General features: G+C 41.1%; 1 protein-coding gene across 1 annotated transcript in view; it reads right to left on the bottom strand.

Moving 5' to 3' along the window:
* Nucleotides 1-18,279, bottom strand: part of SLC3A1 (solute carrier family 3 member 1) — a 27,450-nt gene extending 9,171 nt beyond the window's left edge. Inside the window, exons 1-6 of the mRNA XM_019748618.2 lie at nt 17,769-18,279; nt 12,949-13,128; nt 12,652-12,806; nt 9,556-9,681; nt 1,090-1,209; nt 67-191 (exon numbers count right to left, since the gene is read on the bottom strand). Of these exons, the coding sequence (XP_019604177.2) occupies nt 67-191; nt 1,090-1,209; nt 9,556-9,681; nt 12,652-12,806; nt 12,949-13,128; nt 17,769-18,195 (1,133 nt within the window). The 5' untranslated portion in view covers nt 18,196-18,279. The remainder of the gene's footprint in view (nt 1-66; nt 192-1,089; nt 1,210-9,555; nt 9,682-12,651; nt 12,807-12,948; nt 13,129-17,768) is intronic.

Genomic DNA, 18,279 nt, shown 5'->3' with positions numbered 1-18,279 from the left:
TGAGAGTGTCTGGATGTGCGAGATAAACTGCTGCACCCGTGGAGAATGGGTGTGTCCTGTGGTTACCTGTATCTCCCAGGCTCGCTGCTGTGTTGGTCCATCATCTGCCGGAAGCTGCGGACGATGTCATGCATTCCCACCTGGGTGGTGGTGAAGTCATGGTACAGCTGTGAGTAGTTTGTGACTGTGCCCTTTGAAAACAGGACATCATGGTTACCATCATTGCACATGTCAGATGCCCTTAGCTGGTCTTAATGTGAATAGACTGTCTCTTCAGAGGGCTCAAGCCAAGCCACACATGCACAGAGATGATCCTAGGACATTCAATGCTCAAGGGGCTTTATGGATGGAGAACATCCATCTGATGCTCTCCATCAGTACTTCTTCTGATGCTTAAATTATTCATTCTAAATCTAGTAAACAAATGGTACTGAACATCTAAAAATTGATAACAAATGTAGTTAACAAAACCCTCTTCCTAAATATTTAATGTCCTAAATGCTTCAGACACTTTTAAAGGCAAACAAAACAAATTATCTTAATGATTATAGAGCTCATTATTTCACCTACACTTTATCTGCTCACAAAATTATTAGTATACATTTAAATTTGTCTCTTTACCACTTCTATTTTTTACTGTTATACTTTCCTAGGGTTTCAGAAATGTTGCCTGATACTCGTTCAATGCCTTCCTAGGGTTACAGTAATCTAGAATCCAAAGAAAAAATTATGCCAAACACAAGCCAGGGTTGTAAGTCCTGGAATGGACATGGACAGGCGAGACAATCCAAACCTATGCTTGCTTGAGATGACAAAATTGCAGGGAGTAGTTGTGGCCCTTGGTGGAGTCTGTAAGGTCTGTGTCCTCAGAACCCCTGTCACCGAAGGACTCCTCAAGGGATCCCTCGCTCCTAAAGGACCCAGTGGAAACATCTGGTCATATGCATTTGAAACTCCTCTGTATTTCCTAAAGAAAATGATTCAAAGCTCTTCCTACAGACAGGATAGAACTCATCTCTGGTAATTGGTGTCACACTCGGATGACATTTTCAGAAAAGAAGGAAAAAAAAGTTCAAAACAAAGCTTTACCAGGATTTGGGTCGCATTCACTTGGGCCTCGTCTCTCAGGTGCTTTGCTTCTAGAAGAAATTTCACAGACTCGAAACTAAAACCATCGACTCCCTTGGCGAGCCAGAACTGGATAATTTCCTAAAACAAAGACGCAAAATACTTGGTTACATTAACTACACATTATTATAATGTTAAATAAAGGTTTTGTCTGCTAATAAATAAAATAGCCATCTTCACCTACAAAACATGCACTGTACTCAATGTATTTTTATCTATTTAGCATAACAGTGTCTTAGTGTAATGAACTCTCAATAACTGCATTTATGGACTCCCATACTTCCCTCATACGTGAATTCAGAATGTTACGGATGTAACTGATGTTATGAGCATGTTTCCAAAGTTCAAAGAATCCACTCAGAATGAAAGAATGAAAGGTAGGAAGGCCTCAGGAGAAACTGGGACATACCTGATCTCCCTCATGCCCAGGTCCTTCAAGCTCACTCCAAACTGAGAGAAAATAACCAGTTAAGCTCCCGGTCATGAAGGATCCTTCCGCCAGCCTGGGAGATTCTGGAGGACAGCTGTCATTGCTGTTTCCCTTGCCTCTGACACAGAACCTGGTACTTAGTGAATCAGTCATGGAATGAAAGAATGAAGGAGCGAGCCCAAATGTGTGATACGGTGGGGACACTAAAGAACTACAGCGTGTTCCCTCGCTTCGAGGTATCTACAGAATAGTTGGGGACACATGAGACATGAGAGGGTTACCTAATTATTTAAGGCAGGGTGCAGTTCAACATCATGAGAGCAGACTTCTCTGTCGATAGGACTGTTGGAACTCCAAGATCAAATTTAACATGGGTGGGCATTGTCAGAGAAGGAAGAGCTAGAGCTTGAACTTGGCCAGTGGGATTTCATCAGGGAATGAGATCGGGAAGAGCATTCTGGACTGTGGGACAGCATGAGCCAATCGTGGAGGCAGAGACTGACCTGGCCTGGACTGGGACAGTTGGGAGGACCAAGTGGCCTTGAAAAGCAGAGGGCCTACATCTCAGCTCCCCATCCCACCCTGAGGTCGCCCCTCCAGCACTGACCACAAGCTACCCTTCTGCAAAGGGACAGTGGCTCTAGGAATGTATCACATTAGAGCAGAACCACCTGTAATTCAAAATACTAGAAGTAAGTAGCCAATTTTCACCTATCGGGGAACAGAGCCATAGATCCCAAAAGAGGATTACCCCCCAAAATCCCATTTGATTTGAAGTGTTTCTTATCACTACATGCGGATACGGGATCTCTAGAGAGCTGCAATTCAAGGGTCTTGAAGGTTTCTATAGGCAATGCAAGGGTTAATACTGCTGCAATCAATTCCCATTAAGGTGACATTTTTGAATAGCAAAGCTTGAAAATTTTGTTCAAATCTAACAGCAGGCTCTCCCGCTCACAATCCTTAGCATGGACACAATTGACCCAAATAACCCTAGCGGGCTCTACTCAGTGCAATTTTTCTTTGGGGCCAAAAACCCCCAGATTTGTTCTTACTAGCATCTTTACTTCTTACCAAATTCATTCATTCACTAAGCACTTGAGTTCCAACTCTGGGCCACGCACTTAGCTAAGCCCTGGAACTATAACCATGAGCAAAATACGGCAGACACAGCTTTCGGTCTCCTAGGATTTTTTATAGAGTCCCCAACTAGACAATCAAATTGTAATGCAGAAATATTTCGATCAAAGCTTTAAAGGAGAGGCACATGGTACGACAAGAGGGGAAACAGCAGTGTTTTCCCAGGAGCACAGCAGGATGGCAGGAAGTGAGGGCAATGTGTGAGAGACTGAGCTAGAGACTGGTTCCACGGACTAACTTGCCCTGACATAAAGCTGAAGCTTCAGGATGCCTCACTTGCACTGGCCCCTTCCTACCTACCTTCCATTTTCCTTCTACATACACACTCATTTTCTGTACCTAATTGTACACTCTCTTGATTTTAAGAAGACCCCAAATTTTTACGAGCTTCAGACCCCACTCCACCCGGGCCCACCCCCAGGTGGCACTGCTCTTTACAAGCAGGAGCAATGGAAAAGGAGGGTCAGGGTGGGGTGAGGCAAAATAGCTGTAATCCATCCAAGCAACTTCTGACAAAAATGGAGAGAAACAATAAACACCATGCTGTTGTAAACAGGAAGCTTGTGAGCCCTGATTCCCTAGAATAAAGCAACTAGTTTTCTTCACTGGGTCCTTATTCACTTTGGGGTTCTCAGCCTCGTTAACTATTGACCCATTAAAGAATGAGAAATGTGTGCCCCAGCAAAGGGTTATGGCCTTGGCAGGGGGGTTCGCTTAATCCAGTGAGATATTACCATTGTTTGATGAAGCAAAACAGCAAAAGCTGGATGGTTATTTCTGAATCATTTTAAATGTTGAAGTTTTCACCCAGATAATCCAAAATTTGCTCTTGAAAAATATTTGCTTCGTGCTATTTATTCTCTTGACCAGGTGAGAAAAGAGAGCCCCAGATTTTAATTATTAACACTCCCTTTACTCCAGTTAAGTGACTAGGGTGCCAGGTGTGGAAACAGGCACAGAGCCTGGTTCCACCAGGTCTGGTTGATAAATATAGGCACCACGGGACTCTGGGGACAATACACTGTGTCCCCAATTCCTGTCTATCTCCCAAGAAATCACACAGTCCTGATTTTTCATCGGGCACCTGTTCATTCTCTTCTTCTTAAACAACTCACTGCTCTGAGTAGACAAGGAATTATTTCAACAGTACTGATATCCAAATTCACAAAACCTCAAGGCAAACCTTTCAAGGTGATTGAAGTTACTGGGCCTGTTTACCTAAAAAGCCAAGTTTAGGAAATAGAGAAACTCCACTCTTACATGTGATAATCTATAAGACATCCTCTGATAGTGACCCAAACCCCAGGTCATCCATCTCAAGAAGGAATGAGAAAGTGTGGATACTTCAGAAGCACAGAGAAAAAACTGTATCCTCCATTTACAGGCAAAGGAAAGAACACTGACCGTAGCGCTGTTCAGAAATCTTAGTAAAATTCTTTGCTAAGTCCTCCAGGAGCCGGGTGTAGAGGAAGGATGATGGGATCCGGAATCTGAGCCATCCGAGTACCATCCCATCCCCCCCACGCTCCAGCTGTATGAGTTAGAGTATCAGCACGACCACCCTGACCCTTCAGTAAAATAATACCCACCTGCAGGGTGTCTGTGAGGTAAATGAGGTACTGCTGCTGGAGTCACCTGACAGGTTGGTCTTTTCAGTACTGATCTCTCTGCCATGTTTGGCACTGCTGACTCAACTCCCCTTCTAGAAATACTCATGTCCCTTAGCTCCAGGACACCCCACTCCTGGTTTGCGGCCCCTTGTCTGTCTACTCCGCAGTCCTTTAAATGTTACTGCTCCTTAGGGGTTCTATCTTCCACCTTCTCTTCATCTCACTTCACAACAGGATTCACTCATTTATTAAGTATCTATCCATTTACTGATTATTTAACAAGTGATTATATAATAAGGAGTACATGTCCTAAGTGCTTTACAAAAGTTTGAGGTAGGTGATGTTGATGTTTTAATTGGAAGATCTGACAACACCCGGCCCTCATTCCCACATAATCCGCTCAAGCTGAGTTGCAGTTGATCCCCCTTGTTCATCTCAGTCAGCCGAGCTCTCTCACTGATGTCACCTGCCTGACATCTGTAGGCATTGTCCATATGTCAACAAATCCCAAAGTTTTCTCTCCAGACCACACATGTCCCTGAGTTCCATGTCCTTATATTCGACTATCTATTGAACTTTTCGATGTCCCATATGGTTAAATGAGTGAATGATTTATCATAAAGTGCCTGGCATATAGGAGGTGCGATAAACAGTACAGTTACTATCATCAAGCACTGAGCTGGTTTATTCAGCGGGCAGTGAGTAGATTTTATTTTGAATTGAGCTGACTGTTTCCAGCAATACCATGCTCAGTAGGGGTGGAGCAGAGCTGACATTTGTGCTCTGGATTTCATCTTAAGCTGGCAAAGCATCCAGGCTCCCTGTTCCCAGCTGCTGTGAACTCACTAACTCCTTAGGATCCCAAACTGCAGGGCTCAGAATTCCCTCCCCCACGGCAGGCCCAGGGCCACACTGAGCGCCCCAGACATGGCGCCGGGGCACCTGCAGCCTCCTCCTTCCTATGCCTCTAACCCACTGGGTTCCTTCACCTCTTTAGTTTTCCTGTTTGTCAAATAAGGGATGTGGAGGGCAAGTAAAAACCAAAGTAATTGGAAAAGTACAAAAAATATATATAAATATAAACTCCCACCTTCTCCAAGAAGGCTTCCTGACTTTTCTAGCTGAAAGCACGCAAGCCTGGGGAGGTTCATGGCACAGCCAAGTCCCCTGATGACCAGTGCAAGAGAGAGGATGGTGCCCTGTGCTGGATGTCCCCTGCATGCCCGCCTCCCATTGTGCAGATAGTCTGAAATCTGGAGGTGGCCAGGAGGAAGAAGGCTCAGGCTCCTTGAGTGCAAATTCATGCGCAAGCAGGAGTCATTCCAAGTGCCTCCCCACCACAAACTCTCTGGGTTGCAAATGATTAACCTGCTTAACTACTGCAGAGATAAGTGCTGGTGGGGGTTAGGGGTGTGTCGAAAGTCTCTTTCGTGTAAAAGCTTGCTTTCCAGGAGCAAAGAGCCTTCCCTTCTTGACCTTTCTTATTTACGTCTAAACCAACCCTACAGAGTATAATATCTAACCTCTCAACAGGAGGCAGTGATGACTCGTCCCAAGAGGCATTGCATCCTGCAAGACTAGTAAATAAGGCTCCTATTCACACACTCCACTACTTGCAGGTACAAGAGAACAGCTGGAGTAGTTCTCATAATACAGCGACTGGCACATTTTGGCAAAATTTATCACACTTGTCTAAACATCTCTAGACAACCCATGTCTATTGCCACAAGGAGCCTGGAGAAATCCACTGCCTGATACACCAATCGAATTATACTCATCTTTATGAATTTCCCGCTGAAAACCTCTTTGAAAAAAGTGTGCAGGAAAAGTGAAGGACAAAGAGAGAAAGAGACAGCCTCAAATCAGATGTGGAGTTGTGGGTAACCATGAGGACTCTGGAGCGCCAATGCCTGGGTTTGAATCCTGCACCTTCTCTCCCCGGGTGGGTGACCGCACCTCTTTAAGCCTCAGTGTTCCTCTCTGTAAAATGGTCATAATCTCCTAAATTAGGCTTGTTCTGAACATTAAATGAGATGATCCAGGTAAGCACTTGGCTCAAAGTAAGTGTCTAAAATGTGTGTGGGGAGTGTGTGTGGGTGTGTAAATGATCTTTGGTGATAGACAAGCAGAGTCCACACACCACCAGAGAAGTTTAAAACTAACCCCTAGTTAGTTGACTGACTGCATCTACCACCTCCCAGCCCCCTAAGTCCCCAGTCCCCAGTGAGACAAGGCTGCCCTGACAAGGCGCCTGCTTCTAGAACATACCCCAAAGCAATCCATCTAAATTCTGCAAAGCATCAAGCATATATAGTAAAAACAGTCTTAAAACTAAGGAGTCTATAGGAATATATTTAACAAAAGAAATTCAAGCCTTGTACACTGAAAACTACAAAATACCATTGAAAGAAATTTAAGACCTAAAAAAGTAGAAAGACATTCTGTGTTCATGGATAGAAGACTTCTTGTTAAGACAGCCATACTCCCCAAAATTGATGCATAGATTCAGTGCAATCCCCATCAAAATCCCAGCAGCAGGCCTCTTGCAGAAATTTACAAGCAGACCCTAAAATTCATATGAACCCAAAATAGCCAAACAATCTTGAAAAAGAACAAAGTTGTAGGACTCACACTTCCCTATTTCAAAATTTACTCCAAAGTTACACTAATCCAGACAGTGTGGCCCTCGCTTAAGGACAGATATATAAACCAATGAACAGAACTGAGTCCAGAAATAAACCCTGACATTGACGGTCAATTGATTTTCAAACGGGTTCCAAGACAGTTCAATGGGGAAAGAATAATCTTTTTATTAACACATGTTGCTGGGATAACTGGGGAGTGACATGCCAAAGAATGAAGTTGGATTCCTTCACACCATATATTAAAAGTAACCAAAAAAAAGATCAGCGACCTAAATGTAAGAGCCAAAACTATAAGACTCTTAGAAAAAAGCATAGACGTACGTCTTTATGACCTTGGGTTAGGCAATGGTTCTTAAATATGACACTAAAAGCACAAGCAATAAAAATAAAATAAATAAATAGATAAACTGGACATCATAATAATGAAAAACTCTTATGCTTCAAAGGGCACCATCAAGAAAGTAGAAAGGAAACCCACAGAATGGAAGAAAATTAATTGCAAATCATCTATCCAGAGTATGTAAAGAAAGCTTATAACTATAAAAAGACAAAAAACACCATTTAAATTGGGCAAAAGATTTGAATAGACATTTCTCCAATGAAAATATAAAAATAAACTAAGCACCTGAAAAGAGATGCTCAATGTTATTAACCATCAGGGAAATGCAAATCAAAACCACAGTGAGATACCACCTCACACTAGAATAACTACCATCAAATACACAGAGAATAACAAGTGTTGGTGAGGATGTAGAGAAATCAGAACCCTCAGACATTGCTGGTGGGAATATAAAATGGCGCCACAGCTTTGGAAAACAGTTTGGCAGTTTCTTAAATACTTAAATATAAATTATAAATATAGATACATATCATAGACATATAGCTAGATATTGTGGGACTTCATTTATGTGAAATGTCCAGAATAGGCATATCCATAGAGACAGGCAGTAGATTAGCAGTTGCCAGGGCCCAGGAGGAGTAAAAGAGGGGGTCGTGGGGGGTAAATGGAGTAACTGCCAATAGATTTCTTTTGGGGCTGATGAAAATGTTCTGAAATTAGTGGTGATAGTTGAGTAACTGTGAATACACACAAACCACTGAATGATACACCTGAAAGGGGTAAATGTTATACTATGTAAATTACATCTCAATAAAACTGTTATTTAAAAACAAAAGAACAACCTATGGGGTGTAGGTGCCTTAGTGATGCCAACATGGCAGCCTGAATCCTCTCCGTGTGGCTGACATGGTGAGCTGTAGAGAGGGACCCACACCTCTCTTTCCTGGTCTCCTCCCCACCCTGACCCCACTCACCTAAATTCTGGCCCATTTATAGCCCCAGTAGCAGCAATAATGACAACAGCAACACGACTAATGTCTATTGTGAATTATGTGTCAGGTACTGTTGGATGCAAGGCGTCATCACACAGATGCAAGGTGTCACCTGGGTCACTGAAGGAAATCTGTGCACAGGTCGCAGAGGGATTTTCAGTAGCTCACATGCACCCCTTACAACAACATCGAAAGTCCCATAGGATCAGCCCCCACCCCCTTTTTGCACCTCAGCTCCCTAACTCCCTCATTTCACTCCAGCACGCTGGTAGGCTTGCCAGATAAAATATAGGACAGCCAGTTCAATTTTAATTTCAGATAAACAATGAGTAATTCTGTAGGAGAAGTACGTCCCACATATTGTATTATTCATTGTTTATCTGAAATTAAAATTTAACTAGGTATCTTGTCATTTTATTGGGTAACCTTTCGCACTGGCCTCCAGGTCACTCCTGAAACACATGAAGCACACTCTCCCCTGGAGATCTTTGCATTGACTCTTCTCTCTGCTTGAAATTCTCTTCCCTCAGAGAGTCACATGCCTCCCTTTCAAAACCCTGAGGTTTTTGTCCAAGTAGGACCTCATCTTAAGGGTGTCTCTGAACCAACTTCTCCCTGGCACTCTGAGGCCCCCTCCCCTTAGCATTCATCACCACCTGACATGTCACATATTTTTAATTATTAACTGTCTGCCTTCCCCCTCGGTATACTGGAAACTCCCTGAGAGCAGGGCTGCTTTTATTCACTACTATATTCCCAGAGCTTAGAACAGGACCTGGCATGCAGCAGACAATCAGTTAATACCTACTGAGTGAACACAGAAGTGTGGTATGGTGAGCTCATCTGATTTTCAAAAAGCCCCATGAGACAAATACTTCCATCAACCATATTTCATAGATGAGGGATCTGAAAAGCCAAAGAACTCACCCAGAAGCCCACTGCAACCAATGATGGGGCTGGATCCAGACCGCGGAGCCCACACCTGGCCCACCTCTCTGCACCAGTTCATTGTCACAGGCACAGGGGCAGCTCAGAGCTAAGGTAGCAGATGTTTCTGTCTCCCTCCCATTTTGATTATTTGGGGTTAGAGGAAGGAAGGCGTCACTGACAGACACATCTGAGAGTCTAGTTTTGCCTCAGACACCTTAATTCCAGAATTTAATTACACTACTTGATTGTGCCTGCACAATTATTGTTCAAAATAAAGTGTATCAAATAACCACTTAGGGACCCGTGTCATGGGGAAGTCTGTGTTGGTGTCTGAACTCACTTTTATTTCTTCTTGAACGTCAGGATTGCGGAAATTTAAATCAGGTTGCTCTTTTGTAAACTGATGAAAATAACATTGCTTTCGTACTTCGTCCAAGTGCCAACTGGAGTTTCCATATACACTTAACTAGCAAACAGAAAATAGCAAATCAGTTAGTTAGCATTACTCATATAATGGCATTGCCCATATAAAAATGATAATTGCCATCCTGGCCCCATGCAGGTTGAGTGCACAAACTCCAAAATCTTCCTTCTAGGGAGAGCACTAGATAAATTAATCCCCTAACATGCCACCTAATGTCCCCCAAAGCTGGCTGTGAGGTATTTGTACAGTAGAAGCTGTTCATGACAACCATAGTAGCAAATTAATGCTTTCAAATGCTGGACAAGGGCAACTTAAGGAGCAAACACTTCTAGCATATTTTGTTGAATCTTTTGTCCAGGTTCTGGACTCCTGTTTGTGAAGAAAAGCAAATGATGGTCAGTTTGGGAGAAAGACACATTTCATTGGTCTTAGAGTTTGAGTCCAGATAGAGTGAATATTTAAACTGTATCCTCAGAAAAGTATTAGAACCATTCACTTAAAAACTCTGCTAGTCCTCAGGAATAAAAGAAATCTAGCAACTTCAAGTGTTGGTAGCCAGCAGCATTTGACACTGATGTGTTTCCTCTTTCTAGAAATGCTCACAGGATATGACTCACAGTTGACTCTCCTGCATTTCCCACCATTCCTTCTCAGTCTACTCCAAGGGACCTTAAATGTGAGACTTCCTCAGGGATCCATCTTGGGACATTTGTTCATTTCATGCTAACGAGAACATCTGGACATCATTTACAAACTGAAGGATTTTGCATACATCTTTTTCTTATTTTCCGTTGGAAGATCTAGTCACCCTGGGTCCATATTGCCATAGTAACACCTGGCTGAACCGAAGTAGTAGCTGCTGCCTTTCGAGGAAACATACCCTCCTCGCCAGCTCACCTCATGGCCCACCTGGATAAAAACCAGGATAAGATATTTACAGTATATGTAACCAAGAAAAGAGCACATCAAGAATACAAAAAGACAGAGCGGCCAGATGGCTCAGTTGGTTAGAGCGTGAGCTCTTAACAACAGGGTTGCTGGTTCGATTCCCACATGGGCCAGTGAGCTGCGCCCTCCACAACTAGGTTGAAGGACAACTACTTGGAGCTGATGGGCTCTGGAAAAACACAATGTTCCCCAATATTCTCCAATAAAATTTTTTTTTTTAAATACAAAAAGAACTCTACAAATCTATTTCAAAGGGACAAGCAATTCAATAAAAAATTGGGGGGAGAGGCCATAAACAAGTGTCTCACAGAAATGGAAGCACAAGTGAATAAATATATGAAAAGATATTCAACATTATTAGTCATTAGATAATGATGACATTAATAATTAGACAAATCATAATTAGTAATTTTTTTTAGATAAATGTAAAATTTAGACTTCAATGTGATACCAATTTATGTTCACTTGGTAAAAACTATCGAGTCTGGCAGTACCTGCAAATAATGGGAACATGTGTTTTTTTTATACTGCTAGAGGGGGTATAAATTGGCACAGCCACTTTGATAATCAATTTGGCATTATCTTGTAGAGTCAAGCATGCAGTATCCTACACCCAGCAATTTCACGCCTAGACATTTACCTTAAAGGAACTCTTGCACACGTGCCCCAAGAGAAATAGATCAATGAGAATGCTTGCAAGGGCATCGTTAATAACAGTAAAGATTCTGGAAACAGCCCAACTGCCCATCAGCTGAGGAGGGGATAAGTAAATCATAGGCTAGTCACATAATGGAATATTATACACAGTGAAAATGTATGAACCACAGGTACCAGAAACTACATGAATGAATATGAAAAACAAGGAGTGAAAAAAGCTACTTACAGAAGACCACATGTAGCATGATGCTTCTCATACAGTTCAATACAGGAGAAACTAAGTAATATTTTTTTAAAAATGAAGCCTGTGTAGTAAAGGCAAACCAAAGCAAGGATTTGGAAAACTCCAAATCCAAGGTAGTGGTACCTGTAGAGGAGGCACGGGGAGGAACAGAGAAGAGCCCAGAGATGGTGTCAGCAGTGTTGGTAACGTTCGAGTTCTTAATTTGGGGATGGATTAATTGATGTTCACTAATTATTATCTTCCCTAGCTTAGACATATATTACGAATATTTTTAAAGAGTTTTATTCAGGTATAATTGAATATAATAAACTGCACATATTTAAAATGTAGTTTGATAAGTTTTGACACATACGACTAAGACACCCATTTAAATCTGAATTTCAGAGAAACAATGAATAATTATTTACATGATTTTGGCCCATGCAATATTTTATAGCAAAATAAATATGCATTGTTCATCAAAAACTCAGATTTCATTGGGCTTCCTGGAGTTTTACTGGTAAATCTGGTAACCGTAGGGCATGGCCTCTGTTGTAAAAATTGTGTAAACAGGGTGGGGATGGGGGCAGGCAGGTTTGTTGGCTTCTGTTCTCTTTAGAGTTTGCTGCCAAGAGTGATAAGATAGGAAAAGGCAATTAGGAAATTTAAAGAGGACGGAAGGCATGTTGATCTGTGGGACTTCAGTAAAATTCATAGGAAGAAGGGATGGCTTAGTTCAGGTGTCTAATGAATGCGTGTTATCTCCAGAGGCAAAGATTTCAGGGAAAGACAGAGTAGATGGTTGGGTTCATTGATGGCTAGGGTTTTACTGGACAGGGGAGGCAAAAAGTCAGAAAGGCGAAAGGGTCTGGAAAGTAGCAAGACACTTACGGAACTAATGAGTCATGGAACATAAATTGGACAAAGTGGTCTGTGAGGGAAGGAGAGGCTAATAGAGGGAATAGGTTTTAATTTGCTAGAACATATCAGCTCTACAATGAAATAAAAAATCCAAATGACATTAGGAGGTATGGGTATCTTTATTTCTATTTCTTTGGAAAATTTTTCTCCTCATAACCTATACCAATTAACATTTTTTCCTTAAAAGAACTTTATAAACAAACTGTTTAATTCCTAAAGATATGACCATTTTTGCTTTGTAAATCAGGCAAGTTGGTTCTTACCCAGTTGTTGGGTGGTATGATTGTGCCATTTTCATGGAGACAGTTCTGCCAGATATAATAATCAGTATATTTCCCTGTTCGGTTCCGACTCAATTGAAACCAGTCATGTTTATCACTGGTGTGGTTTGGTATGAAATCGATTATTAATTTTAAACCTAGTGAATGAAAACATTTCAAATGTTAGGAAAACATTATTAGAATAATACATGACAATTAAGGGGAAAAAATGCTTTAAGTATTTAGAGAAATGCTTTTCTCAACCCCAGCCCCATCCCACCCACCTTCCATTCAGTTTACCTTTATCATGTATGGCTGCAACCAGATTCTCAAAATCTTTCATTGTTCCAAAAATGGGGTCAATTTCTCGGAAATTTTCAACACCATGTCGGAAATCTTTAAGGGATGATTTATAAAATGAAGTAATCCAAACAGTTTTTGTATTTAAAGTTGTGATGTAGTCCAGTTTATCTTGAATACCTGAAGAAAAAAATTCAATGTCATGAAAAATAATAATGTTTTTGGTTTTGTTTTGGTTAAATTAAAAATAAAAGAAATATGCCTAAAATCAAAATATTTATATCAAAACAGAAATATTTGGAATTTCATTGAATTTGAGTGAAAATTCAAATAGCAAGGTCTGGTTCTACAAACATCATCAAATTAGTCTTCTAGCAATAACCTTTGACCTTTAACATAGATGCAATAACATTTATAAAATCTATCTGTGACTTGTTCATTTTTTATATTTAAAACCAACACTATAGTATTGTTCCTTTATTCTACACGTGGCTTTTGAGCACCTAATCTAGGCGAGGTGCTGGGCTAAGTGCCAAGATACAAAGAATAACACATGGCTCCTTATGGTCTCATAGTCTAAGCTACACTGTGGGGTGTGGCTGCCACTTGTCACACGTGGCTATTGAGCACTTGCAGGGTGACCAGTCTGAATTGAGATGTGCTGTAAATGTAAAACACATGGGGTTTTGAAGACCCAGTATGAAAAGAAAGAATGTAAAATATCTCATTAACGCTTTTATACTGACTATATGTTGATACATTGGACAAACAGAATATATTATTAAAAATAATTTCACCTGATTCTTTTTTACTGTTTTTAATGTGGCTCCTAGAAAATGTACAATTACATATGTGATTCTATTTCCTCTGGACAATGCTAAAGCCAAGAATTTACAAAGAAGAGAATTCCAGACTTGGCTGAGAAGAGATACAGCAAAGAAACACTTTGTACTTAGAACCTGGTAGGGTAATTAGCAGATAGTGTGTGTGTTTTTCTTTTTTTGCTTCTAGTTCAGAGTCCTAATGTTGACTCAGGAGTTGTCTAATATTCAATCTCTAGTAACTTTCTGTGGGATCCCTGCAGGCTTGCTACAGTCAGAGCCTGTCAGGGTCACACCACAGGCTGAAGGTCACTGAGCCCAAAATACAAAGTCACCTGGACTTCCCCTATAACAGGCTTCTCATTTTTGTCCCCTTTGAGCCTCAGTTTCTCCATATAGGTGGCTATGAGACCTCACAGAGTGTCAACAGGCAACAGACTTTAATTTAAGTCAGAAAAACGGATGGAGGGTGGGAGATGAAGGTAAGGGGGATCAAATATATGGTGATGGAAGGAGAACTGACTCTGGGTGATGAACACACAATGGGATTTATAGATGATGTAATACAGAATTGTACACCTGAAATCTATGTAATTTTACTAACAATTGTCACCCCAATAAATTTAATTAAAAAAAAGAAAAAGAAAAACAATATGATATATCTTAAGAGTGAGCATAAGGTGATAGAAACAAAGGGGCTGGACAGACAAAAAGTAAAAGTAAAAATGGGATCCCAGGCTCACACTCCAGGGGACAGAAGGCAATCACCAAACCCAAACTGAAACCTGCAATGGTTTCTTCAAATAATAACAAAATCCCTTCAACCTCAAGGACAAATACCTATTGATTATAGGAAGCAGCCAGTTTCTCAAGAAAAAGTTATGGGAAATGACAAATTTAAGGGCTGAGTAGAAGCTGCCCTGTTTACAGAAATTTGGGGTACACAGTTGTCCCCCATTTTTCGAAAGTTTGCACTATGCCACTTTGCTTTTTCAGAAGACCTACCATTGATACCTATTTTTGCTAACCGAAAGAAATCCAAAGAGGATTTTAATTTTTAAGAAAAAGGCGAGAAGCATAGTGTTCAGCCTTTTTTCGGCAGTGAGTCCTTACAGGGGCAGCACACACCTGGAGCAGCGAGAATGGCCCCACCAGCTCTTTCTCTGGGAACCACACTCAGCATCTCAGCATCAAGCGCCACAGCTGTGAACTGTGTCTGTGCGCATCTGTGCTTTATCTCGATTTATTTTGGGTATCCATTAGCAAGATGTGTCCTGTATACTTATCATATCTTTCCTGCTGTTACTGTATGTCAATGTTACTTTAGGTTGTATGTGTTATTTGGTATGATTCAGTAGGTTATTTTTGGTTAAATTTTGCTCAAAAAATTTTCCATATAAATCTATGGTAATTGCTTACTCTCTTTATGCCATTTCAGCTTACAAAAGGTTTCATAGGAACATTCTACGTCCACATAGTTTGGGAAACATGTATCTAGAAGGTGATTCCAAAGGGAGAACCAGAAAGTAGGGAATATATCTTTGGGTTTAGGGATTTTATCTCTGTGGACAAAAAAGGGGTTCTATGGAAAGTAATCTCACAGGGTGATCTGATCATAAATTCCTAAGTGGGGTGGTCATGGTGAGCAGTCATGCCCTGGGCATCTAACTTCTTTACTTAAAAGACTTATCTTTGCCTTAAGTAAGCCCTGTCCATTGCTTCTGTGCATTTAGGTTAATACACCTCTGAAATACCCCCTTTCAGAATGTAAATTGGTACAGCTACTATGGAAAACAGTATGGAGGTTCCTCAAAAAATTGAGAATAGAATTACCATACTACCCAGCAATCCCTCTTCTAGCTATCTACCCCCAAAATTTGAAAACATTTATTCATAAAGATGTATGTTTCCCTATGTTCATTGCAGCAGTATTCACGGTGGCCAAGACATGGAAAGAACTGAAGTGTCCTTTGATAGATGATTGGATAAAGAAGTTGTGGTACATACACACAGTGGAATATTACTTGACCATAAGAAAAGATGAAATACTGCCATTTGCAACAACATGGATGGATCTTGAAAATATGCTAAGCTAAATAAGTCAGATGGAAAAAATCAAGAACCATATGATTTGACTCCTATGTGGGATATAAAACTGAAAGAAACAAACGAACAAGACAAACAAACAAAAATTCATAGACAGACAACAGTATAGTGATTACTAGAGGGAAAGCAGTTGGGGGGCAGAGGCAGAAGAGGGTTAAAGGGGTCAAATATATGGTGACGGAAGGAGATTTGACTGGGTGGTGAACAAACAATGCAATATACAAATGATGTATTATAGAATTGTACACTTGAAACCTACATAATATTATTAACCAATGTCACCCCAGTAAATTTAATAAAATTAAAAAATATATAAAAATAAAATTAAAAAAAGAAATGCCCCCTTTCAGACCCTCCTTCTAAAGCCTGCAAGAGAGCACACATTCTCAACTATCCTATAATCTGATTCCCATCCTGCTTTCTCCCACCTCCATGTCATCTTCCTTACATCCCCTCCTTCACCTCCAATGCATAAAATAAACTGCAAACTGTTATTCTCAAAAGCATTTATCTCAGTCTGTTGCAATCTTGCTTCCAGGTGTATCCTCTGTTTGGCTCAAATAAATTTTTCTGAAAATTCTCTACAGGTTTGGATGTTCTTACGTCAACAGCTCTTTTACATCTACACATCATTTTTGCTACACACTGACTGCGTAAAAGGCAGCAGGTGCTAGGGCCTTTGGGGGTGCAGGGGTGTGGAAGGGAAGTCACCCAGCTACTTTCCACAGTATTATCAGAGGGTGCTATAAACACAGTCCAAAAGCAGCACAAGAGCTCTATATTACAAAGGATTCTCAGGAGGGAAAAAAACATGAATGCAGGAAATGGGTTTGAACTACACCTTGAAGGACAGATAGTTATCAATTAGCAAAGGTGCAGGAAGATTTTTTAAAAGAGAAGAAATGATATGAGCATGTAAAAGAAAAGCTCTGTATTAGTTATTAAGGAAAATTGGAGATTCTATTTGTCACATGTTAAAATTAGATTAAGCTCATTCCTACTTCCCACACTTTATGAAAATAACCATTGTGCTTTATTTTCTTTAAACCAAATATCACTATCAAAACGTCCCTTGTTAGTTTGTTTCTTATCACTGCCCTTCACGAGGGTGATCACGAGGGTGATCGTATCAAGTGATTTGCCCGGGACACTTCCAGTTTATGCCTGCTGTTTGGCATCATTTTACTCTTAAAAGTGTCCTGGTTTGAGCAATACATTATGAGGACATCCTACACATAACTCACTAGGAGATTATTAGCATAACTTTAAAACAAGTAATTTTTACTTCTACTTTTTTTTTTTTAACTAATATGGGTATTGTTTTAAATAATCCTTATTTCAAGTAATGACCAGGTAATGACTGTTATGCCTTTCACTCCTTTTCTTCATTTCTCAGGATTCAAACTTCAAAGACTCAGCATACACCCTTTAAAGACATGACTTAATTTTTTTCTAAAATATTATTTGCTCTTTATTCACTAGTAAGAAACTCTCAGCCAAATTGCCCAACTAGCCACTACATAGACTGGCAAAGCAATTTTAAATTGTCGCTCTGAGATAATCAGCTACAAAGTGCACAGAAGCAAGAAACTTTCAAGAAGAAACCTGCTGCACATAACCAGCTAGAATTGATGACCAACTAAGCACGTGTACTTGGTGGGTAGGAAATTAAACAACTCTTTGGGGTCTTAAAGGTATCCAAGTAGCCTTTCCTCACCTGGGAAGCATTGCTGGATTCTGCTGAGTGGCTTTTAGAAGTATCATAAACCAAGTGTGACCAGCCATCCAGGAATGTGCTTACCGCACAACCTCTGCACCATTCAGTTTCAAGGACAGAGAAAGCCACAAACCCACCTCATCCTGGCCCCGCCCTAAACTCTCTCCCCTAGGCACCTTTCAGATCTCCGTTCCCATCCTCGTTGCTGTCCTTGAAAGATCTTGGGTAGATCTGGTACATGGGTCCCTCCTGCCACCAGTCAAGGCACTTTGGAGAGATGGCAATGATGGCTATGGTGGCCCCAGTGAGCACAAGTACAGAAGCCACAGTGAGCCAGAAGAGGATCTCACGGGGCAGCCGGTAGCGGGCCTGGCCCGAGAAGTGGAACAGCACCTCCTTGGGCATCCCTGCGTAGGGCTGGATGTCCCTCCAGCCGGGCTCCTCAGGACCAAGGATGCACACAGAATACTGCGGGCTGTTGGCTGCGCTGCCAGGATCCAGGTCCTTCTCCAGGATGTCTTCATTTTGGACAAAGCCGTTGTTTGTCAGGCCTCCCTTCATATTCATTCCAATGCAGTCTCGCTTGCTCTTCTCCTCAGCCATGTCTCACTGTCTTATTCCTGGGGAGTTCCTTTCTGCAATAAGAATGGTGGACAGGTGGATTGCTGAAATGCTTGGTAATGTTAA

The sequence above is a fragment of the Rhinolophus sinicus genome, linkage group LG05, assembly GCF_036562045.2.
Source record: "Rhinolophus sinicus isolate RSC01 linkage group LG05, ASM3656204v1, whole genome shotgun sequence".
NCBI classification, from domain to species: domain Eukaryota; kingdom Metazoa; phylum Chordata; class Mammalia; order Chiroptera; family Rhinolophidae; genus Rhinolophus; species Rhinolophus sinicus.
The sequence above is the reverse complement of the archived record's forward strand: the minus strand, read 5'-3'. Positions and strand labels throughout refer to the sequence as shown.